General features: G+C 41.8%; 3 protein-coding genes across 4 annotated transcripts; 2 read left to right on the top strand and 1 right to left on the bottom strand.

The window, feature by feature from the left end:
* Positions 1-3,183: 3,183 nt before the first annotated feature.
* Positions 3,184-6,252, top strand: slc16a3a (solute carrier family 16 member 3a; the record flags this gene model as incomplete). Its single annotated transcript, XM_084571188.1, has 5 exons — positions 3,184-3,406; positions 3,513-3,656; positions 4,498-5,114; positions 5,208-5,388; positions 5,540-6,252. The coding sequence occupies 5 exons, from the start codon at positions 3,184-3,186 to the stop codon at positions 5,959-5,961; spliced, it is 1,587 nt and encodes a 528-aa protein (XP_084427314.1). The 3' UTR covers positions 5,962-6,252.
* A 1,941-nt stretch (positions 6,253-8,193) lies between these two features.
* Positions 8,194-16,835, top strand: dus1l (dihydrouridine synthase 1-like). 2 transcript variants are annotated; one of them, XM_084570573.1, is made up of 14 exons: positions 8,198-8,359; positions 9,126-9,367; positions 9,673-9,781; positions 9,906-9,956; positions 10,044-10,156; positions 10,235-10,317; positions 10,400-10,503; positions 10,585-10,732; positions 11,123-11,219; positions 12,761-12,849; positions 12,994-13,163; positions 13,257-13,294; positions 13,391-13,466; positions 14,371-16,835. In XM_084570573.1, exons 2-14 carry the CDS (start codon positions 9,131-9,133, stop codon positions 14,526-14,528), a joined length of 1,473 nt encoding a protein of 490 aa, XP_084426699.1. In that variant the 5' UTR covers positions 8,198-8,359; positions 9,126-9,130; the 3' UTR covers positions 14,529-16,835. The 2 variants fall into 2 exon arrangements, with proteins under 2 accessions (XP_084426698.1, XP_084426699.1); XM_084570572.1 differs by having other exon boundaries at positions 8,194-8,359; positions 10,400-10,732.
* A 2,406-nt stretch (positions 16,836-19,241) lies between these two features.
* LOC311506018 (brain-specific serine protease 4-like) lies at positions 19,242-22,988 on the bottom strand. The gene is made up of 4 exons (XM_084569883.1): positions 22,822-22,988; positions 21,526-21,809; positions 21,159-21,295; positions 19,242-19,704 (listed from the first exon to the last, which is right to left on the bottom strand). The coding sequence occupies exons 1-4, from the start codon at positions 22,980-22,982 to the stop codon at positions 19,534-19,536; spliced, it is 753 nt and encodes a 250-aa protein (XP_084426009.1). The 5' UTR covers positions 22,983-22,988; the 3' UTR covers positions 19,242-19,533.

The raw sequence follows: 22,988 nt of genomic DNA, 5'->3' as shown, positions 1-22,988 counted from the left end.
ACATTCGTCACACCTCGTGACTCGTCGTTTTTGATGCGTTATCTCACGCGATGCCATCCCGGCTGCGTGTCGTGACAAGAGTTTAATTGGGACATATAAAATGTGCGGTGGTGTCCACGCAGAATGGGACAGACTGTGAGAGATGTAAACCCCATGCTGGTGTGTTATCTGGAATGACGTGTTTGCTGTTTCAGTCTTTTAAATGAGATTTATCTAAAATAATTTGTGACAATCTAAAAAAAATAAAATACAAGGTGATAGAAAGTTGAAAAACGTTGTCATGTCAAGGTGAGAAGAAAACAATACAAATTCTCCTTTAATTAATTTGAATACAATTTACTTTTTTTTTTTAAACACCCTTTTAAAACTCGGAATACCATCATATTTAGTTTTATTTACACCGTTGTTAAAGCCCATTTTATTCTGAGTACTCTACACCGATCAGCCACAACATTAAAACCACTGACAGGAGAAGTTGTCATTGACCATCTTGTGACAATCCAATGTTCTGCTGGGAATAGTTTGGACTTGACATTTATGTGGATGTTACTTAGACATGTACCACTCACCTAGACCAATGACACTCCTTGACGGCAGCAGCCGCAAGGCCCAACCACGCAAGGTGTTGACCTGGCCTCCAAATTCACTAGAACGCAAACTGATCAAGTATCTGTGGGATGATCCACAGAGGCCCCTCCTCTCAACCCATAGGACCCAAAGGCCCCCCATTAACAACAATGTGTTGCCAGGATGGACACCCTCAGAAGGCCCATGTCCATTCTCTGATGAGTCACAACTGTTTTGGAGGCACAAGGGAGAGCTACACAATATTAGGAAGGTGGTCATAATGTTATGCTTGATTGGTGTGTATATGTCCCATTTTATAGTACAGTAGTCTTTTGTGTAACATCTTTTTGGACATGTTACTTCTACCTGTGGGCAAATGGAGGTACATCCTCTCATTTATTTAATGCACTGAGTAGTGGCTCCAACTTCCAGCTGTGACATTTTTTAATTGCCCAAATTGACATGGAAGGACATTTAAAGACGTTAGGTCCCAGGTCTTCTGCTTTAACCAAACCAGAGACCCGTGTTGTTTACTGATAAGCGAAGCAGCATAAATCTGACAAGATTTTGGCACCGACTGCATCTTTAGTACTGTATCTGCTTTATCAAGGAGACTCTGGGCTTTCTCTAATAAAAGAATCACAGTCCAGGCAATATTCCCAGCTGTGTAATAATGCAGCATACTGCCTCTGGGACTGAGGTCCACAGTTGTTGTTTTTTTTAGGCTGGTCACGTCACATTCTCGTCAGCATGAAGCTCGAAATTATCATGTTACCCGGAGACGCTGGATTGCTGGCTCTTTGGCCGGGACCCAATCTGCACTTCTACCAAGCAACTCTTTCCTTCGCCTTCTTCAAGAGATTGTAAATTAGTTGGAGCCGCCAGTTGTTTCTTCGCTATCCAAACAGCAGCTGAGCATATTTACTGCTTCGATTTATAGAAACCCTAAGAAAGGGGTGACTTTTAGAATGAAATGAGATGTTATTTCATCTCATGCATGATTTGGATTCATTTACAGTATGCGCCTGAACCCGTGTGTGGTTGTGAGGGAAAAGCCACATCTAGCTCCAGAGACACTGCTGACCTATGAATCACAGGGGGCATTAACTGAGGCAACCCATTACAAACCATAATAGGATACAGTATAACAGTAAATCTCACTTGTTGGTCTAGTCACTGCTAGCCGCTGAATACCAAACAACTAAGGGGGCAAGAGAGACAAAAAATCTGTGCTGTTTCAAACAGCTACTGACGGTGTTCATATGAAATTATATCTGCACATTTTAGAGAGCTGAAGTCAATCTGGTTTGAAATCCAATCTACTGTACATAGACAAAACAACCCATGCTAGTGTCTTATTCTAACAGCTCTGTGTTGAATGTCTGAAAAACTTCCCCAGAGGCTGACATTAACAAATACTATAGATCAGACTGGGAACTTTACGTGTAATGGTATAAAACAACAACAAATCAGTTCATAAATGACCCAAAGATACAATGCAAAGTAAATATATAACTATATGTCATCCATCTTCAGTTGTGTCCCTTCTTTATGCTAGCACTTAGCCTAGCTGGTGCAGTAACAGCACTCGGTGGACAGAGGTTTTGCCATTGTTTTAGCTAATAGCTGTTTTGCTAATAAGATACGTCAAAGTGTGCTCCAGTAAGACACAAGTTTGTGCAATAGTAGGCCTACTACTTTTACAGTGTTTTTGTTTTAGCATGAGTCCATGTGAAATGTTAAGAATTTATTTGGATATGGCTTTTTTTAATTAACAGGCTTACGCTAAGCTAATGCTAGGTACATTTTCTAGCTTGCAAAGCAGTTTGCTAGGAAAATGAGAAAACTGATGGCTGGAAATGAGGTTAAATCAACTGGTTATTTCAGTAAGTAAGAATTTCAGTGATGAATGTGACACACCGCTCATTAAAGTACATGAGAACTGATAGCTAGCTTACAGCGTCCGCACAGTGGGACGGGATTAGCAGACTGTGGAATAGTACTGTTGATGTTCTTTATATCTGAGGTAGTGACATGAGTTTGAATCACCATGCAGAGAAATAAAACCGTTGTTGTTTCACACTGCTTTACTGTTTAATTTTCATTTTAGATCTTGTTGGAAGTCGGTCCAACCGGTGCACCAACATTGTTTGAGGCCAGAGCCGCTGGTACACATCATGTGTGAAGGTGAAGACTTGTGAACGGAGCACGTCGGAACCTTTGTGAGCCTCACCGTTATAGATGTTTGTCTGTCTGTGCTGCATGCTGTAGTCCTTTTTTGCTTTTATTATATGTGGTCTGCTATTGTCAGAAATATTCAACACATATGGGCTCGGAGAACAGAAATTCATTTTGGTACACAGCTCTTTGGAAACATAAAGCTCTGAGAGTCTCTTGTACAAATAGGGATAGTTGTATTGAGTTCATTTGAAAAACAGAAATGTGAAGTGCTATTCACTCTGGGGAAATATAATGAATCAGGGGCTGGACTCATATTCTAAAACTGAATTAGATGCATTTACAGAGAGACTCCAAATGTCAACTGTATGTTGTCATTTTCAATTTATTTTTCCAGCCTCTCATTCTGCCTCCATTAAGGCACAACCATAAAGCACCATGGGCGGCGTGGCGGTGGATGTGGGTGCAGAAGGGGTGAAGGCTCCAGATGGCGGGTGGGGCTGGGCGGTCCTGGCCGGCTGTTTCGTCATCACAGGCTTCTCCTACGCTTTCCCGAAAGCAGTCAGTGTCTTTTTCAAAGAGCTGATCAGGGAGTTTGGCGTTGGATACAGCGACACTGCCTGGATCTCTTCCATACTGTTGGCCATGCTTTATGGCACAGGTAGGCTGCTGTTTCTGTACGATATACACATATCACCAAAAGCTATGAAGCTATGCCATACTTCAGTTTTAAGTCACATTGCTTGACTACGTTGCTCTTTCTCCAGGTCCTCTGTGCAGCGTACTGGTGAACCGCTTCGGCTGTCGACCGGTGATGATGGTAGGCGGCCTCTTTGCCTCTCTGGGAATGATTCTGGCCTCATTCTCCACCAGCATCATCCACATCTACCTCTCCACTGGAGTCATTACAGGTCATTAACACACCTACACACCTACATCTGGGCTTACGTCACATGTTCTTAATGCACAAAATAAATACTTTAGTGAAAGTTGAATAGTCTTAGCCAAAAAGCAGCTCCCTAAACTGTGCTTGTGGAGTGTGTTGTGGTTATGTTGCAGCATACAACAACGGAAGTACTTGTCAGATGGTTGAAGAAAATCTAAAACCTCTTCCCCCAATCATTTCCAAATGTCTAACAGTCAGCCTTCTTCGGGTGATTTCTGCAGTTTTTACAAACCACAATCTGGCATTCACACCAACTTTATGCATTCACTGGCGGGTAGTGTGGAAGTGACAAAGTCTCTGACAAAGTGTCCGGCAATAAACCCACATTTAAACCATCACCACATACAGTACACTGCACAAACGTAAATCTGTTTTTGAGCATATCTTGACGGTAGATCCTCAAATCAAACGAGTATGCTCAAATATTATGCATAAAATATTGTCTGTTGTTCGATTCACTCCTTGGACAAGAGGTCCTTATGGGCTCACATCTGTTCTTATAGCCTGATCAGTCCAACTCTAACCATTTAGTTCTTGCAACAAATAAAGCTCGCTTCAGGTTTCTTCAGGCTGCATCCTGCTGGGAATGGCTGCTGCCATCAAGGAGTGTCATTGCTATGGGGTGGGGGTGCCTGGTCTGGTCTAGGTGGGTGGTACATGTCTAAGTAACATCCACATGAATGCCAGGTCTAAAAGTTTCCCAGCAGAATGTTGTACTGTCACAAGATGGTCAATGTTATTTACATCTCCTGTCAGTGGTTTTAATGTTGAGGCTGATCTGTGTAAAATGTTCTTCTTTTTTGCAGGTTTAGGGCTGGCCCTGAACTTCCAACCATCGCTGATTATGCTGAACCGCTACTTCAGTGAGAAGCGTCCTCTGGCCAATGGCCTTTCAGCAGCAGGGAGCCCTGTGGCGCTGTGTTGCCTTTCCCCACTGGGCCAGGCCCTTCAGTACCAGTATGGATGGAGGGGGGGCTTTCTAATCTTAGGTGGCCTTCTGCTTAACTGCTGTGTCTGCGGGGCCCTTATGAAGCCTCTGGTTGCCCCCAAGTCCCTTAAACTCAAGGACCCGGAGCAGGACAACGACAAGGAGATAGAGAGCATGGAGAAGAAGAAGCCCAAGTCCAAACTGCTGGACTTCTCTGTGTTCAAAGACTGCGGCTTTCTCATCTACACTATAGCGGCTTCCATCATGGTCCTGGGGCTGTTCGTGCCTCCGGTGTTTGTCGTGAGCTATGCCAAGGAGCTGGGGAACGAGGACACCAAATCTGCTCTGCTGCTCACCATCCTGGGCTTCATTGACATGTTTGCACGGCCCGTGTGTGGCGTGATTGCCGGATTGAAATGGGTTCGGCCTCGGTGCGTCTATCTCTTCAGCTTTGCTATGATCTTCAACGGAACGACTGATCTGATCGGCTCGCAGGTGGGTGAAGGTTTGAAAATGTTCAACTCATTGATGTAAAATCTAAATATGCCAGGTTTCTCTTCCTTCCTGATGTCGTAATTATTCCTATAGGCCAAGGACTACCAATCTCTGGTGGTCTTCTGCATCTTCTTTGGCGTCTCCTATGGAATGGTGGGTGCGCTGCAGTTTGAGGTCCTCATGGCGATAGTTGGCACTGAGAAATTCTCCAGTGCCATTGGCCTGGTCCTGCTCATGGAGGCCATTGCTGTGCTGGTGGGGCCACCTGGTGCAGGTGACTAACAGCCCCCTCACAATAACTCGCCCATCTCCCAAACCTCAACAACATGTCAAACAAGCTAGCTGGCTGATCCATTCAAGGTGATTTCTGTATCCGTCTGTCTGCATATTACATTTCTACCTCTTATTTCTTTCCTCTGCCTTAGGCCGGCTACTTGACGCCACCAAGAACTACATGTACGTCTTCCTGCTGGCAGGAAGTGAGGTGGTTCTCTCGGCCGTGGTCCTGGCTACGTGCAACTTCCTGTTTATTAAAAAGAAGCCCGCAGTGCCAGCGGACAAACTCGAGAGCCTCGAGGCAACGGACGATGCCAAGGCAGAGGCGTGCAGCAAACCTGCAGACCTGAGCGAGGAGGAGGAGAAGGGAGCCAGGGAGGTGCAGGAAAAGGAGATGATGATGAAGCAGGATGCGATAAAGGAGTCAAAAGAGGAGGAGGAGAGAGAGAAAGAGGAAGTGGACGAGGTCAGACCAAAGAGTGTAGATGTGGACTCACAGGAAGTGGAAAGGTTCTTGAAAGAGCCACTGCAAAATGGTGAAATGTCTGCCAGTCCTGAAACATGCCTGTGAGAAGGACTGGATTATTAACCAGGCAGCTCTGTGAAGAAGTGTGCTAATAAGTAACTGGTTTGATGGTAATGCTTTTCCCATAAATAAGTGTTTAATCCAGGTGTTCATGTACGTGATTTGAGATTAGCTGACAAGTGCCACTGCCATATGAAAAAGCAAAGAGTTATGTTAGTAATATTTATCACTAGATGTTTTTAAGTGTGGCTAAGCGTGTATAAAACAGTAGAGGAAGTCAGTTACAGCACTGCCTTGTGAGTACAGTTTATATCAAAAGTCAAAAAGTCCGTGCTATTGGATGTTGCCACCAGCAAATCAGGTTTAGGGATAATTCTGACGACGTTCTGTCTTCTCAGTCTCAACAAAACACATGAAAAACACATGAAAAGGGGCACAGCAATAAACCGAAATTCAACAAAAAGACATTCATGTTAAGTTATTTTGCAGACTTCATCAAAAATAATGGATATCAGTGCAGTTTTATGCTGTTATAACCTATTATTTCCAAAATTTCCATCTCTTATTGTCATATTTGAGCTACAGTGCCCGGCTTGCTTAGGAAATCGTGACTCATTCATAAAGATTAACTTCTGATTAACTCAGAAAACGTAGTATCAGGTTTGTTCTAATTAAGAGAAGTACAGAATCATGTCAGCCTTATCCTTTAAAAAAAACACAAAAGACTGCTTTTTATGTCAGCTCGCTATAAAGAGTCAGAATAAGCTCTGTTGTGTGCGTAGAAACACCCTTTTCTATTCAGGCTTAAAATGGTGAGTGTTTGCTGTGAAAAACCTCAAAGAGGATCATAATCGCTCCTCTACCTTGTGTCATCGAAGCAGAAAATGTCTTCCCACGTGATTTTGTTTTTTTGCAGCCACGGTAGTTTTAGTAAGAAAAGTTTTACCAACACTGAATAGTTGCTACAATCATGGAGTTGCTTGGATAAGAAACTTCACTCAGATATTTTCCACGTCACATTATTCTCTGTGGATTTTATTGTCTTACACTTTCACTAGTGCTTCTTCACACAAATTTTAAAAGCACTTAAGTGTACTTGCGTGTTTACTGTCGTTGTCAAGCTTGTGTCGACAGTGTGCGCTCGTCCCCAAAGAGCACGAAATTCACACTAAGAAGAGTCACGGTGTCTTTTTTTTTTTGTGGACCAGATTGTGGATGAAGAGAAATGGCTTGGAGATTAAACATGTTCGATGAAACCTCAATTACCTAAATACGAGGAAATGTTTTGCTTGATGTCTACATGCTTTGTATTGTCTGGACTGTGTCGGAGTGTTTCAGTAAAAGAGAATATTAAAGGTTTATTTTTTTTTGTTATTTCCTAACTTGGCTTGTTCTTGTGTATCGAATCATATTTACTAACCATGATATCTAGGTAGGTTCTCCTAATATTAAACTCCTTCACATTGTGTATTTAAATCGGTTTATGTTAACAGTGGCACTAACGAACATGTGCAACTGAAAAAGTGTCCCGTTCCGTTTTAGTGTCTTTGGGCTCCTTTGTTTTGGTCCTACCCTTGTTTTGGTTGACTCTTATGGCTCTCATCATCCTTGTTTCCTGAAGCGACAGACAGCTATGAGAAAAAGTTGCTGGCTGACTCGTTTTAAGGGGCTGGTGGAGACCAAAACCAGAGCTAAAAGTGAGTAAGCATTAACCATACATTCCTGCAGGGGCCAAATCTAAACCCACATTAATTCTAACGCTAAGCTGCTCCGGTCTAAATTGGCAATTGCTAACACGGCCAAAAAAAAATACATTTTTAGGACGTTTCAAGGAACAAGTAATTGCTAATGGTAATATATCTTTAGTTACTTAGGCTACTCTGTGGTTGGCTCAGAGCTAAAATATGGAATTGGAATAATATTTAGTTAGATGTAATTATTCGTTGTCTTTGTAATAATTAGGATAATCTGTAATTGTCATCTCTTCCAGACTATTCCTTTAAGTGAGTTAAGTTAATTGTGGTTTTTCATGCTCATAAACATTCGTGGATTTTGTTATTGGCCAGGATACAACATGAAATATAACACAGCAGCTGGGTGAGTGAGGGATCTGTCAGTATCCATGGTGATGAATGATTTCTACAGCGACAGACAGCGAGTGGCTGAGTAGATAGATAGATAGATAGATAGATAGATAGATCACTGTAAAGACAATGAATAATATAAAACAAATATTTACAAAAAATAAATATTAAAAATAAAATTACGTGATATTAAACTGACACGAATAAAAGGACTATACAACACACCACTAGGCGGCGATGACTCTTCGCCCGGTTGAAGTTTCAGGAAGTAGAGAGTTTCCGCCCGGCGCTATTTCGCTGTTACACCCAGTTGGAAAGTGCTGCGCCAGGGATACTCTCCAAATCTCGCAACATTACAGGTAAAACAACAAACTATCTGCACATTTATGAACGGGTACAGGTAGCGGACGGCCGTAGCCGCCTGTGAGGTTGTGTCGGGAACATTACTGCGATATTTTATTGTGTAGCTTCATGTCGAGGGGCATCATGTGCTTCATGTCTCCTGTCTGCTGTTAGCTTTGCTAGCTACATGGTGGTACAGTAGGCTACACAGCACAGCTAACTAGTTAGAGCAACAGAGATAGAAACTGTTGAGGGAGGGACACTAAGAAGTTAGAAATACTAAAAACGCACAAAAAAGTAAACTGTCAACTTCGCTGTTGCTAATGTGTACATTTGGCTAACAGTATAAATGTGTAATAGACATAGACATGTACTCTGTTCAAGGCAAAGTTTGTCACTGAGGTTCATCTAACTTTATACATAAAGAGAATAAAACAAATTATGCTCAGCAGTAGAGGTATCTCTAGAAAAAAAGGGCAAGTAACATTAGCTTAGACAGAAGCTGCTAGTGTGAAGTAAATCAGCAAACTTAAATAGCAAGAAGAAGAAATATGGTTACCCACACCCTACTAGAAATGTTGTGAACTTTTAGTCTTGGACAACACAAGACTAAAAGTTAAAGTTAAAGTTAATGAATTTAAAGCAACACTTCCTGATCTCCAGATCCATGTGTTGAAATTAAACTTGTTTATAACTTTGACGACAAGCTGCGGTGAAAGTTTTACGGGGTTCCTAACAAACTCTTGTCCCCCCCTGTCCCGTCCCGTCCCCGTTGGACTTCAGCTGCGATGGCCAAGCTCCAGGGCTTTGAGTTCTGGAGGAAGACCCTGAAGGAAGCGCGCTTCGTGGTGGCGCCCATGGTGGACCAGAGCGAGCTGGCCTGGCGCCTGCTGAGCCGCCGGCACGGCGCTCATCTCTGCTACACCCCCATGCTGCACGCCCAGGTGTTTGTCCGCGATGCCAACTACAGGAGAGAGAACCTCTACAATGAGGTCTGCGAGGAGGACAGGCCTCTTATTACGCAGGTGAGGATTTGCACAGATTTAAGTTTACGTTCCCAGCGAAAAAACTTTTAATTGTGCACCCTTAATCTATCCATAATGACTTTTAGAAAGATTAAGAACAAGACATTTAAAGCCACATCACCATTGTAGGCACGCACATGGTCGTTGCCGCAGCAACCAAGGAAGATGGAGTGATGATATCTGCAAATAACAGTGCAGTCAACCTGTTTTAGTAATGACAGAAAGTTGTAAACTATGTAAAAATGACACCTTACATTAATATGTATTGTTCCTTAGATTAAAGTGCTCTATTGTCTGTTTGTCAGTTTTGCGCCAATGATCCAGAGGTGTTCCTTCGGGCCGCTTTGCTGGCCCAGGAGTACTGCGACGCCATCGACCTCAACCTGGGCTGTCCACAGATGATCGCTAAGAGAGGTACACAAAAGGATCCTGTGTAAATGAACCCTTGAATGTCAGAAACTGGCACCTGTTTATTGTAAAACTCTCACTAACAACTAAGTGAAGGGAAGGCTGACACGCTTTTGTTATTTACTTCAAGGACACTATGGAGTTTTCCTACAAGACGAATGGGAGCTGTTGGAGAAAATGGGTAAGCGTGCGTGTTCACCGTGAGCACAGCAGAAGTGTCTGTAGATTATTTTCACGTCGCCTCTAAAGTTTCCCCCTTATCTGTCAGTCAGGTTAGCCAACGAAAAGCTCTCGGTGCCGATCACGTGCAAGATCCGCGTGTTCAAGGAGGTCGAAAAGACGGTCCGCTACGCCCAGATGCTGGAGAAAGCTGGATGTCAGGTATGATCTCGGTAATAAAAAAAAAAACATCGGAAGGCGATGAATTTTGCTTTTCTGATTGTCGATCTGCTTCCCCAGCTGCTCACAGTTCACGGCAGAACCAAAGACCAGAAAGGAGCCATGACGGGCATCGCTAGCTGGGAGCACATCAAGGCAGTACGGTGAGCGGCCGCACCCGTTCTGCTAAAAAACTAAAGTTTAAACCTATGTATATATTTTTTGACTGGTGTAATTTCCCTACAGGAAGGCTGTAAATATTCCAGTGTTCGCTAACGGCAACATCCAGCACCTGAGCGACGTGGAGCGCTGCATTCAGGAAACAGGAGTGCAAGGAGTCATGAGTGCAGGTCAGAGGCGTGATTCATTTTGTTGTAGCTTTTATGTATTAATTTTTTTCAAAATGGTAATAGATGATGTACGTTTCCTAGAGGGGAACCTCCATAACCCAGCTCTGTTTGAGGGCCGCAGTCCTCCGGTGTGGGAAATGGCCGAGGAGTATCTGGAGGTGGTGAAGCAGTATCCTCCCTGCACCCTGTCCTACGTACGAGCCCACCTCTTCAAGCTCTGGCACCACACGTACGTGTCTCTCTTCGCTTTACACATTTTCACCATACTCTTCGTCCTCAAAGTGTCTTCAAGGTTTTCTCAGCACTCATCCAGGTCACGGTATGTGTAACGGATAAAACGAAGCGGCTTGATTTTCAAACGTTTTGTCTCCCATCTGTAAAGAGACGCACGAACAGATGTCCCATCACTATTGGTCCCTCAAAGAAAGAGAAGCTACATGTTAAAGAGCTTTACTTAAAGCACTTCGCACGTAAACGCCCTCAAATTAAAAGTTAAGAGTCTTCACTTTTAGCCACATCATGTGTCTGGAACTTCTTTTGATAAATGGCTAAAATTAAAAAATGAGCACATCTGGACCCAACTGTTAACTGAGTGGTGGGTGTATGTGTCCGTGTCTAGGCTGCAGATCCACCAGGACCTGAGGGAGGAGCTGGCCAAGGTGAAGAACCTAGAGGGTTTGGCTGAAGTCAGCAAACAGCTGAGGCTGCGCTGCCAGGTACAAAACAGATATTTTAAATATGCACAAGTGAGGAAGTCCTTTCCACATTTTGGAGTTTTTTTAAAGTTTGCAGCACATTACTGCACATTTTGCATTATGCATATGACATTAAGGTACATATTGCGTTCTAATATCAGGTGGAAATTGGACTCTGGGACAGTGGCTTTGAGTTCTTCATCAAAATGAAAGTTTCATACCATAATAGCTGGATGAAAAAGAGTGTACCATCCTCTTATAGCCGCCTGTCGTCAAACAAAACCCAAAACAAATCAGCACACATGTAAAGATTCATGGTAAAGTTTGGTTAAGTTCAACGATTTATTACAGCCAAGTCAACAAACATGTTGACGTCTCGTCCTCGTGGCTCTGATGAGGGTTGCTAGGCAGCAGCTGGAGTAGCCACAGCTGTGTCTCCCTGGCCGTCTCTAGCTGTTTGGGCTTTCTCTGCAGCAGCTGCTTCGAACAGATTTGCATCAAATTCATTGGATGAGCTAATCACACTGTTCAGACCATTTAGCAAGGTACTCCGTTTTGGTGGTTAAGTTCCTTTTCGAATATTTTCTGGTATTCGTTTGGACTGAGGGAGAAAAACACATCATGGCTATCCCATTTTTCGTCAATATCTCAGGAAAGCCTCAAGGGACTTTCTTAAAATTTGTCACAAATGTCCGCTACAACTCAAGGAGGCATACTTTAGTCTGGATAAACAAGGAAGTAAACTCCAGCTTGACTGATTGGCTAAGGTGTACAACTGTGAGGCAGCTATTCTTGTTTGAAACTGGAGCAGGCTGAGCTCTGTTGTAGTTGTGTGACTGGCATGAATGGTCTCAGAGCATAGACTGTATATAAATATGGACGATGCGTCGCCGCTTCTTTCCATTGGCCAAACTGACGCTATTTTCCCGGGGATATGGGCGGCGGCATCTTGCGACTTAGGAGCCTGAGTCTGCTCAGTATGGTCCGAGAGTGGAGCCACACGGAGCCGCGATATCGATGACCTGACCACACTTCCACCAGACTCACTCTTGTTTTCGTTTAATTAGTGCTACGCTCTGCTCTGCCTCCACCAGCTACAAGGAAATGTTTAGGAAGGATTATACATGGTACTTATTTTTGAATTTTTTTTTTACAACTCTCAACCGGAACTACTTCACAGAGCGGTTGGCATGGCAACTGGTAGTCGACGATTATGTCACATCCTGTTTCTATAGCGTCAAATAATTAAATAAAACGAAAGTTATCCAAGAAATTGACACTTGAACATTCATCAACATTGTCTTAACTACTTAAAATGACTGAAACCATTCTTGAAAATGTTTACTTGTATTTTTAGTGTTTTAGTTTAAGGCCCAAGTCCCATCCACTAACATGGAGGGGGTGGAGCTTATGACCTATACTGCAGCCAGCCACCAGGGGGAGCTCTACTTGCTTTGACTCCACTTTTGAGGAGCAGTTCCATCGTCCATCTTTATATACAGTCTGCGTCTCGGACAGGTTCTTGACGATGAATTACAGTAGAAATCTTTGTATTCCTACAGGAGGAGATAGCCAAAGGAAAGGATGTAGATGAGAAAAAGAGTGGTCTTCCCTTCCCGCACTGGATCTGCCAGCCATACATCAGACCACCGTGAGTCCCTTCCTTTTTTTTTTCTTACAATCATTGTACATCAGTATTGCTCAGCAAAATAGGACGAGGTTTTCGTAAAAACTTGAATCCTGGGCAAAAGCCAAAGTTCCTCATAAACATTTGTGCACCAACCATGGTTTACAGGCCAAAGGAGCCGGTCGCCAATGGTAACAGCCAGGGGTCAGAGGTGAAGAAGGCGGTGTGTCAGAAGAGGGCGCTGGAGCACTCTGACGGAACAGCTGACTCTCTCTCCAAAAACAAGCAGAAGAAGAGATCCCGCAACCCTCACAAGAACTTCTGTCCCGAGCAAAAACGTGAGTTTAACCCGGCAGGCGCTGTCGGCTCAAACCGATGAGTAGGATGAACCAGAAATCTGACAACCGTGTCCTCTCTCTTTCTTCCTGCAGCCAAGTACATCAAATGCGAACAGTGCGGCAACCCAAAGGTAAGTATTCAGTTCAAACAGATTAGAGGATTGGAAGTAGGAATGACTGCGTTTTTTTATTGCATTTTCTTGATATTGTTTTATTTTGTTCTGCAGGGAAATAAATGTGTCTTCAATTTGTGTCGAGGCTGCTGCAAGAAGAAGGCTTTTAAAGAGGTGGCAGACTGTCCAAGTCAGTACACATGCTTATGTTCCTTCTGATTTCTATAGGTTCTTACTATATCAATCCAGAAACAGTTCATTTAATAATTTCCTCCACAGCAAGTTTACTTTTTCGTATTAATTATATATTCAGGCACAACATTACGACCACTGACAGGAGAAGTAAATAACACTGACCATCTTGTGACAGTGCAATGTTCTGCTGGGAAACTTTTGGACCTGGCATTCATTTATGTCGATGTTACTCAGACATATACCACCCACCTAGACCCGACCAGGCCCCCCGACCCCATAGTAATGACACTCCTTGATGACAGCAGCAGGATGCAGCCTGACACAGGCACACACACAACAAAACATGAAAAACAGCACAAGGTGTTGACCTGGCCTCCAAATTCACTAGATCCCAAACTGATCAAGTATCTGTGGGTTGATCCACCAAGGCTCTCTCCCCTCAACCCATAGGACCCAAAGTCCCCCCACTAAAACCATTCTGTTGCCAGACACCACAGGACACCCTCAGAAGGCCCATGTCCATTCTCCGATGAGTCTCAATCTGTTTTGGAGGCACAAGGGAGACCCGCACAATATTAGGAAGGTGGTCATAATGTTATGCCTGATTGATATATCTTGTATTGGCCCAGATGCAACAGGTGATTCTTAAAGATTGGGGTACACAATCTAATATTCTTTCCATGTCTCCACCTTTGGTTATTTGGTTAGATTATGTGCACCAATTCAGGTTTTCTTAATCTGTCATTTAAAATAATCTGCTGGTTAATCTTATCAGATGTAATGCTTTCCTCAGTTGAATATTGCCATCTTTTGCACACGAGGTTTGAAGAGAACAGCACACTCAAAGGTTAAAAGAGACTAATCACTAATAAAAACATTTTCTTTCATATGATAAACAGGTCACGGGCTAAAGTTCAAGACCAAGGCCGAGAAACGGAAAGCCGAGGAGGACGAGCAGAAGGCGGGCGAGTGGACGGAGGCGTCGGCGACGGAGAGAAGTCGTCCAGATTCAAGTACAGAGCTGCCGGAGCCGCCCAAGGCTCCGCTGGTGCTATGAGCAGGACTGCGGCTGCCTCTGCACGCACCAACCTCTTAATGACGCTCTGAGCCGTCACGTGTTGAAGTCGACCGGGTACAACTGCTGCTGATAAAACACTCAGAGAACGTCTGTGAAACATTTTGTTGTCATAAAATAAAAGTAGGCTCACACAATATTCCAGCCACGTTGTGTGAACCTACTCTGATTCATTCACCTGGCGATAGAGACTTGAAGGACGGACTGTTGTGTGTATTCAGGCAATAGAAAGCGGCGATTGGAGGGTATTTGAAGCTTCATGGAGCTGCTGTATAAAGGTTAGCGTGTGCATGCAGAAGTAGCCGGTGATAACTGTATACACAGCTGCTAAATAACCTCATTGTCTTCAGGAAGAGACTGATGGTGTATTCAATGACAGACCAAAACTATAAAAGCAAATTTTTTAGATGGTTGTTGTGGACTTCCTGGACAATAAATAGCTGCGACTGGACTCATGAGAAATGGAAAAATAGTTCTCATCGGTTTTTAAGGCGAAGATTTTAAAAAAAACGTCTAAAATTTTATTTCGGACAAAGCTGTTACGGAGTCGTCAAAGAGAAAATATTCAGCAACCGACGGAGCTTTTTCACAGGAATTTGGCTCGTCGTACCTGGAAATGTTGGCTGTAGTCGAAATTTTTAAAGAAATTCATCTCAGTGCCACTTTCTCTTGGTGTCGTGGGTCAAAATGCCTGTCGTGAAAAAGCTCCATTGTTTCAGCAAATACATTTACCTGACAGATTTTAAGGTCATGATATTGTGCATTATATTGATATTTATTTTTGGGGAAAGGTTTGCCTGTGCTGCGTTGACTAACTGTATGTATGTATGTGCCTTTTAATGATCAGTACCACTGCCTATCCAGATATGAACTTGAGCACAGGAGAGGGGGTAAAAGGGAAAGAAAGCGGTGCTCCATCTGCTGTTGACTATGTGCATATACAGTCCAAAAGATAAAGGTAATACCCATCTGTGTAATGGTGCATATGCAGGAACACTATGACATTTAAGGAAAAGGTGTCTTTTTTTTTTATTTTGTCATTTTATTACCTGGTTAGAAGCTCCATATGTATAGATGTTTAGCCTAGCTTAGCACAGAGATTAGAAGCTAACCGTCATTCTTTAAAAAATATTTTTTTAAAGTCCCCGTGAAATCAATCGATCATTAAGTGTTTATATATCATATGTCTTGGCTTAAATGCCACTATCTGGAAAACAATTAAATGATGTATTTTAATGGTGTTTTAGAGACTGTTAATTCCTGGAAAAGGAGGAAGGAAATTTGATGACTCATCCTGTGTTTGTGGGCGTACACTAATTTGGCGTCCAATGAAATCCCTTCGTGAATTTTCACACCCCTTCCCCCCATCTTCACCAACAGCTCTGTTGGTTTCCTCTCCAGCCTCAAACGTCTCTATGATCAGGCCACTGAAGCCGACCAATTGTTGAGACTTAAAGTCGTCACTGAGGGGCGTGGCCTCTTTTCCTCTTTGCTCAGCTTTTACTCAGTCACTGGGACTTTAAACTCACAAAGAAAGGCAGAATTACTTATGGTGTCATTTTGACTTTTTGGTGACTAGCTCTGCAAAAACACTAGATAGCTTTTCCAGTTTTGACGAATGCTAGCAATGACCTATGATTCAAGTTTTGTGCTAAGCTAGCATCATAATGCCAATTTCTCTAGTGAATGCACAACTTTGTTTTTATAAATTCTCATTTAAAAGCTGCCAAAAGTCTTAAAGTAATTAATCTGAGTTTTTCCCAAATGTGCTTGATGAACCAATTTTGGTCGATACGGTAATTTCAACTCACCCCAACCTTCTGTCTGCAGCTTTAAATGTGGCACCTTGTTGGACTTTTCCTGATTTTACTGGTGACAACTACAGTAAACATGAATATGTGTTTTGTTTTTATCCAAGCTGTTTTAACATTTATTTAAACGCCAGATTAGCAGCTGATACAGGGTTTCTTTGTGGTGTTTTAATAGCGAGCTGGGTCATCACTGCTAACGACATGCAAAATGAATATGTTTCCATGACAATAAAAATCAATATTAAAAGACCAAAGCTGTTGATTTACAAATGTCATGTCTTTACTCTGGTTTTTGACCTCGATGAGTTATGTGCAATTCCACTGATGAACAGTTGGTGGCAATAACGTGTCGGTTAACAAGCTAACACAGAAACGATGCAGACTTTGGGATATTTCAAGAAAATTTGCCTTTGAAATTATTTTTTTATAGGAATAAAAGTGCACTTAAGATGATAGAGAATATGAGCAATGCGTTATAGTAGATAACCGTTGAATAAAGAAAAATTTCACTGGGCACCTTTAATTTTAGTTGCCAATAGAGCAATGCAGTTATTTCAGTTTTCTGGACAGAAAATATTCACAATGCAAGGGAAACGTGCAACGCAAGAATGCAATCTGTGATATATTCTTAATTTGAATATGTTTGATTAGGAGAATAATAATTGCCCCTTGGGGACAAATAAAGTGCTTTGAATTGAATTGAATTGAATAATACCCTTGATATTAGAAAGTTGAGAAAATATATAGTTTTAGAGAAAAAAAAAACATGATGTTGAATCACTACAGTTTGAAAAGGTAATTCACAAACTGCATATATAAAAAAAAATCACATTATCCAAATGTTTTATGATTTATGTTTTAATATGCATATACATTGACTTAAACTATACAGTGGATTCAGGAGTTATTCACTTACGTTTTGCCCAGTTCACAGTTTCACCATCAACCTTCATAAATAATCCATAATGACAACACGTGATATTTTTGCAAATTTATAAAAAATATAAATAATTAAAACGATATCCTTTATATATTAAGATGTTTTGGAAAAAAATGATAGAGATCTGACATATAAATAGATTGACCGAGACATTTCTTTATCGTCATGATAAATAAAGTGACTCTGACGAGAAGCGAGAACTGACAAAAATCTGACTGAGCATCGATAGCCGGCCTCGGCGCCAGGCCACTTATCTTAACACATAGCGGCGTCTTTAAAAATTTAACGTGTAATCCGTCATTTTATTATCTTTCATTTGACTGATTGTACTGATACTTCAAGCTTCTGTTTTTTTCCTGTTCTGCTCAAGTGTTGCTCCTGTAGCAGTAGCATTGTTTGATTACTAATATATTATTTCCAATGTACACCGATAATTAGACAAACTATTATAAGTGAGGAACCGTTGTAGGAATTAGTGTTGCCACCTGTGTGAGTAGGTCTAGATTAGGCCTTTCTGCATTCTTGCCTTCTGCCTGGACACAAGTCGGTTTCATTGTGTTTTGTCCAGAGTTTTTACACATCTTGAGAATCTTGGGCAAAGGTCGGCAGAGGCTAAGGCAGGTTCACAAGCATCTAAGCATCTAAGCATTTGAGCAAGCATCTAACCCCCAAATTGCTCCTCAGGCGCGGTATAATTGCAGTGGTCTCATTTGGGATGTTGTGGCGCGTCTAGAGAAACTAACGGTTGTCAATCTATTCTAGGGTTAGGTAAAAAAAAAAATGCACTCACAACCTTAAAACATATAAGACAAGAAATATGTTCTTGCAACTTCTGTTGGTTCCCAATGACATTTTAAAGGTCCAGTGTGTAATATTTTGTGGCATCTACCAGTGGTGTCGCAGTCTGCAACCAAAGTAATACCTCGCCCTCAAAAACCCTCTGAACCTAAAGAGAAAGTTTCTAGTTTGTCTTTCCTGCATGATTGAGAAAACACAGAGATCTCTGTTGAAGAGGCCACCGCTAATGTCTACATTACAAATACTAAAATTGATATCTGCTAATAAAACTATCTAAAGCCTCCACATTGGCCCTTTAAATTCTTGATTTTCATTCACACTCATATGAAGTTTCTTCAGTTGCAGACGCGTTTTACATACTTTTACCGTATTCACCTTGTTCGTCACTTCACGTAAGTCTTACTATAGGAAGGCTGCGCTAGTGTTGCAGTTGTATTTTTAAGCTTTCAGATATACAGTATTTGACTGTTAAGCAGTCACATGTTATGTCTACTAGTTGTATATTCTCTTTTCTTTTATTGTATCAACCTGCACATGTAGTGCAGATGAAAATGAGCCTTTCCTCAAAATATGGCGGAGTTATATCACATTCATGTTGATCATAAGGTGTTTTCCTTGACTAATAAATGCATAAGGTAAAACAAAGAACATGCAAAACTACAAAATACCTCTCTTAACTTGTATTTAAATATCCTCTCCATATGGTCTTAGTTGTCATATGTCTGTATGTATCTACTCAGGACATATATTTTTAATATTAATATTTACTTAAGTAAAGGTAGCAAAAGAGAAAGGCTGAATATTGTCCCCTGCGACTAACATATATACGATTATGTCGTAAAAACTGACAAATCAACATTTAAGTAGCGTTGTGTTGGCTGAGGTATAGCTATAGTGTCTCATGGAAATGTTTAATAAAAACAATTAAAGTAATGTTTTCCTGAATGAGATATAACGAGGAGCTTCTCACGTGGAGGAAGATGTTGTCTTAGAGGTGAGGTGTTGTGTTCAGGTGTCTTTTTTCATTTGGGTGTTTATAGCATACGACAAAAAATTACACAAAATCCAAAAAGTGATGCTTGAAAGCTTTAATGCAAGGAAATTTGTTCAGCAAACTGGAGTATATGATCAGCGTAAAACACACCGATCAGGCAAAACATTATGATCCTAATATTGGATCAAAGAGTGTTATTGCTGTGGGGTGGGGGTGCCTGGCCTGGTCTGGTCGAGGTGGGTGGTACATGTCTAAATAACATTCACATGAATTCCAGGTCCAAAAATTTCCAGACGAACACTGAATTGTCGCAAGATGGTCAGTGTTATTGACTTCTCCTGTCAGTGGTCATAATGTTATGCCTGTTTGGTGTAGATATGAAGAATAAGGCAGGTTGTCAGACAAGTAGAATGAGCAGTTTCAGGTTCAGACATCAGCTGAGGCTTATCCGGGCAGGTTGATGTAATAGTTGATGAACTCCAGATACTCGGACACCTGAGCGAACACGATAGGACGGCCCAGACCACCGCAACCACTAGGACCTGCATAACTCATGACTCCGACCAGCATAAAGCCCCTGCTTCCACGACAGACCAGCGGGCCGCCATAGTCCCCCTAAACACAACAAAACACACTCATGTCTTTCATCTCTGGATTGTTCCCAAATGACTTTTACCTGTTGAGTTGACACAGAACAGATGAATACAATCATTCTGTCAAAACGGATGTCTTGACACATCTGCAACTACTGCTTATTGCCTTAGGCGTTGCCAATGACAACGAAACTTCGACAGATCTTCAAGATTGACAGTTTAAATATAAGCAACACAACATGTAACAAGTAAAAGTCCTGCATTTAAAGTATTAATTCAGCAGAAGCAGAAGTACCAAGAATAAAAAGTGTCCAGTTATGTAATAAAATGCATGTAAACAGTTATTAAATGACTTCTAATATTGTTAATGCTGCTCTCAGGTCACAGATATTGCTTTTAGGTTTTGTAGGTTGAGTGAATTACAGTTACGACTGAGTAAAGAAGAACAGTGGTATCCAACCTATGGGTTGTGAGCCCCTCAAGGTTCAGATGATTAATCTGAGGGATTATCAGTCAGAGAAGAAATGGGGAAAAACAAAACTTAACTTTGGATGTTTTCTGTGCCTAGAGCAGTTGTGTAAAGGAAACCATGCATTTTGGACATGTTAACCACCTCCTAAAAACATGACATGTGATGATGGGTCCCAGTTAGATGCAGATTTTAAAGTCCAAATGGTTGAGAATCATGTTTTATTACGTACAATCTTAAACTATAACTAAAACTACAAATGTCAAGTAAATTCATCAGTGTAAAAGTAGTAGTAATTGAACAAAATCCAACCACTAATTTTGAGATCTAACCTCTGTTTCAACTCACACTGACTGCTGGTGTCCTTTACCCATGCACCATAGAGAGCATCCTCACCTACTGTATCTGTGTGTGGTTCTCCAGCTGCACTGCAGCAGACAGGAAGGCTCTCCAGATGGTTGTCACCACAGCCTAAAGGATCATCAGCTGCCCCATCCCCTCTTTACAGGATCTAAACAACTCCCGCTGCCTGAGGAAGGCCCAGGCGATACTTAAGGACCCACCTGGGACACTCGCTTTTTGAACTGCTACCATCCGGTAGATGGTTCAGAACACTGAAGGCCAGTACTAACAGACTGAGGAATGGCTTCTATGCAAGAGCCATAATCACACTGAACAACTTTAAAGACATAATAATGCAATAATTCATACCCTAATTGTCATAAAGTGCAATCCGTGCATCCGTGCAATATAATAACAACGACTTCTTATTATGAGTGAATGGGGTTGTTAGTGTTTATAGTTTTGTACGTATTTTTTATTCTAGTTTTTTACATTTCTTTTACCTTTTTACTTATTTTTATTCCATTACTTCTACGGTACCTAAGGGGGACCTCAGGTCACCTTAATTTCATTGTACCTGTACAATGACAATAAAGACATTCTATTCTATTCTATTCTATTCTAAAATGTACTTTTTACATTATGGAAGTGAACGGTTAACTCACATCGCATACACCCTTGCCTCCACCTCCGTCCACACACAGTATGGCAGATTTCAGATGAGGAAAGGCTTCCTTACAGCGACTCTTCGACATAATGGAAACCTTCAGCTGCTGAAGGGTTTCCGGGTCCGGGAGGGGAACTGCATGGGCAGAAGTAGACAAATAAGCAAGCACTGATTTTGTCATGTGCTTTATTGTGCAGTTGCTGAATTCCTTGAAAATAAAAGGCGGCGACGTACCAACTACCAACAGATTTATTATCAGTGTTGTATGGATTTCAGAGCAGGTTTTGACATTTTACAATAGGTGTGTGTGTTTTCCTTCATACAGTGTGTATCATTTTTTAGGCTGCTTTAAGTGCTGGACATACCACCCTCCCTGATCTGGCCCCAGCCGGTGATCCAACAATCAGACGATGAATCAATGGGGCTGTCGTCAGCAGGCAGACTTATTGGAGCAATGTTGGCTGTGAATTTAACCTTTCTGGTCATCTTGAGCAGGACGATGTCGTTTTCGTAGCCACTGCCTGTGTCCCGATAATGATGGTAAGTGGGATAGACGAAATAGACTATTTTACGGTAACGTTCAGCCCCCTCGTGCAACTGGTGTACACCAACCCAAACCCCTGTACGGACCAGGTCTGACTCGGGATTCCTGCTCACAAAAAAAATAAACACACACACACATATATAAGCCTTTTCTGTATTTATGAATTTCCACAAATGTGGTACATCAGTGAACTTTAATGTTTCTCTCTCAGTGCAACCCACTGGAGCATTTAACAGCTTTAAGAACCAGACACTGGTGGAGACCAAACATGGAGCTAAAAGTAGGATGAAGGTTGCATTTTTTTTGGCGGACTCCAAATAAATGCTGGCCTCAGTCATGTGAGTTTCAGAACACCTCTCCAGTCATTTACAACTGAAGAAAGCTACTTGGATGAGTGATGAAGCATCTTCAAGAAAACCCAACAGGTCCAGCTGCCTTTGTTTTTAGCTTCACAGACAACAGATGTTAATGTTTCTCCATGTGTGCTCGGTTTGTCTTTTAACAAGTTCAACGTATTGCCTTAAATGATCAAAACAAGTCAGTTGTTGCAGTTTTAAATATAACTTGACCATCATATTTTATCTAAATAAATCTATGTTTAGTCATTACCTGTTACCAAAGGAAGTTAAAAGAAAATTATTGAGTTACTTGAGCCTTTGGTCGACTGAAAGACATAGTTCTTGTTTAAAATATTTAAAAGTGGGCGTCTGTGGAGACATTCCCAGGTTAGTTATTTGTGTGCCTACAGCGAGTGGTCATCTTTCTACCACTGATGATCTTTGAAACTCAAAAACACACTTATCTCCATAGATTCCACCAAAGAGAACAAGGAATGAAATCATCGAGCTTGCCGCTTTAACTACTGCAACATATCTGAGCTCTGCATCCTTATTAGGTTATGTTACGTTATACAGTATATGATTTAAAGGGTTTTGAAGTTGCAGTTTTGCAGACTTTTAATGTCATGACTTTAAGTAAAATGCATCAGCATAACTCCATGACAGGTAGAACCTGGTATGCTGTGTCTAGATGCCTATATTGAATAATAGCCTCTCTATTGTAAGAGATATTTAGTGCCAAAGAAGGAAACTGCATAATCACAGAAACACACACTTACTCCTTAAAGCAGTGTGCGGCAGTTACCACCCACTGGTCGTTCAGGAGGGCGCCGCCACAGCGCCACCTTTTTGTCCCATCATCATTTGAGATGTTAAGGTGAACCATCCATGGCCAGCTGCCCTTTTTAGCATCATGCCAACTCATGATGGTGCAGCTCATCACCTC

Source organism: Chelon labrosus (genome assembly GCF_963514085.1).
Source record: "Chelon labrosus genome assembly, chromosome: 21".
Classification (NCBI taxonomy): domain Eukaryota; kingdom Metazoa; phylum Chordata; class Actinopteri; order Mugiliformes; family Mugilidae; genus Chelon; species Chelon labrosus.
The sequence above is the reverse complement of the archived record's forward strand: the minus strand, read 5'-3'. Positions and strand labels throughout refer to the sequence as shown.

Excerpts from the sequence above, each read along its gene's own strand:
- dus1l (XM_084570572.1), top strand. The coding sequence starts at position 9,131 with ATGGCCAAGCTCCAGGGCTTTGAGTTCTGGAGGAAGACCCTGAAGGAA. Across the intron at positions 13,295-13,390 it reads AACAGTGCGGCAACCCAAAG|GGAAATAAATGTGTCTTCAA; the intron begins GTAAGTATTCAG and ends TTTGTTCTGCAG. Across the intron at positions 13,467-14,370 it reads AGAGGTGGCAGACTGTCCAA|GTCACGGGCTAAAGTTCAAG; the intron begins GTCAGTACACAT and ends TATGATAAACAG.
- LOC311506018 (XM_084569883.1), bottom strand. The coding sequence starts at position 22,982 with ATGAGCTGCACCATCATGAGTTGGCATGATGCTAAAAAGGGCAGCTGG. Across the intron at positions 21,810-22,821 it reads GCCGCACACTGCTTTAAGGA|GAATCCCGAGTCAGACCTGG; the intron begins GTAAGTGTGTGT and ends TTTTGTGAGCAG. Across the intron at positions 21,296-21,525 it reads GGGCCAGATCAGGGAGGGTG|TTCCCCTCCCGGACCCGGAA; the intron begins GTATGTCCAGCA and ends CTGCCCATGCAG.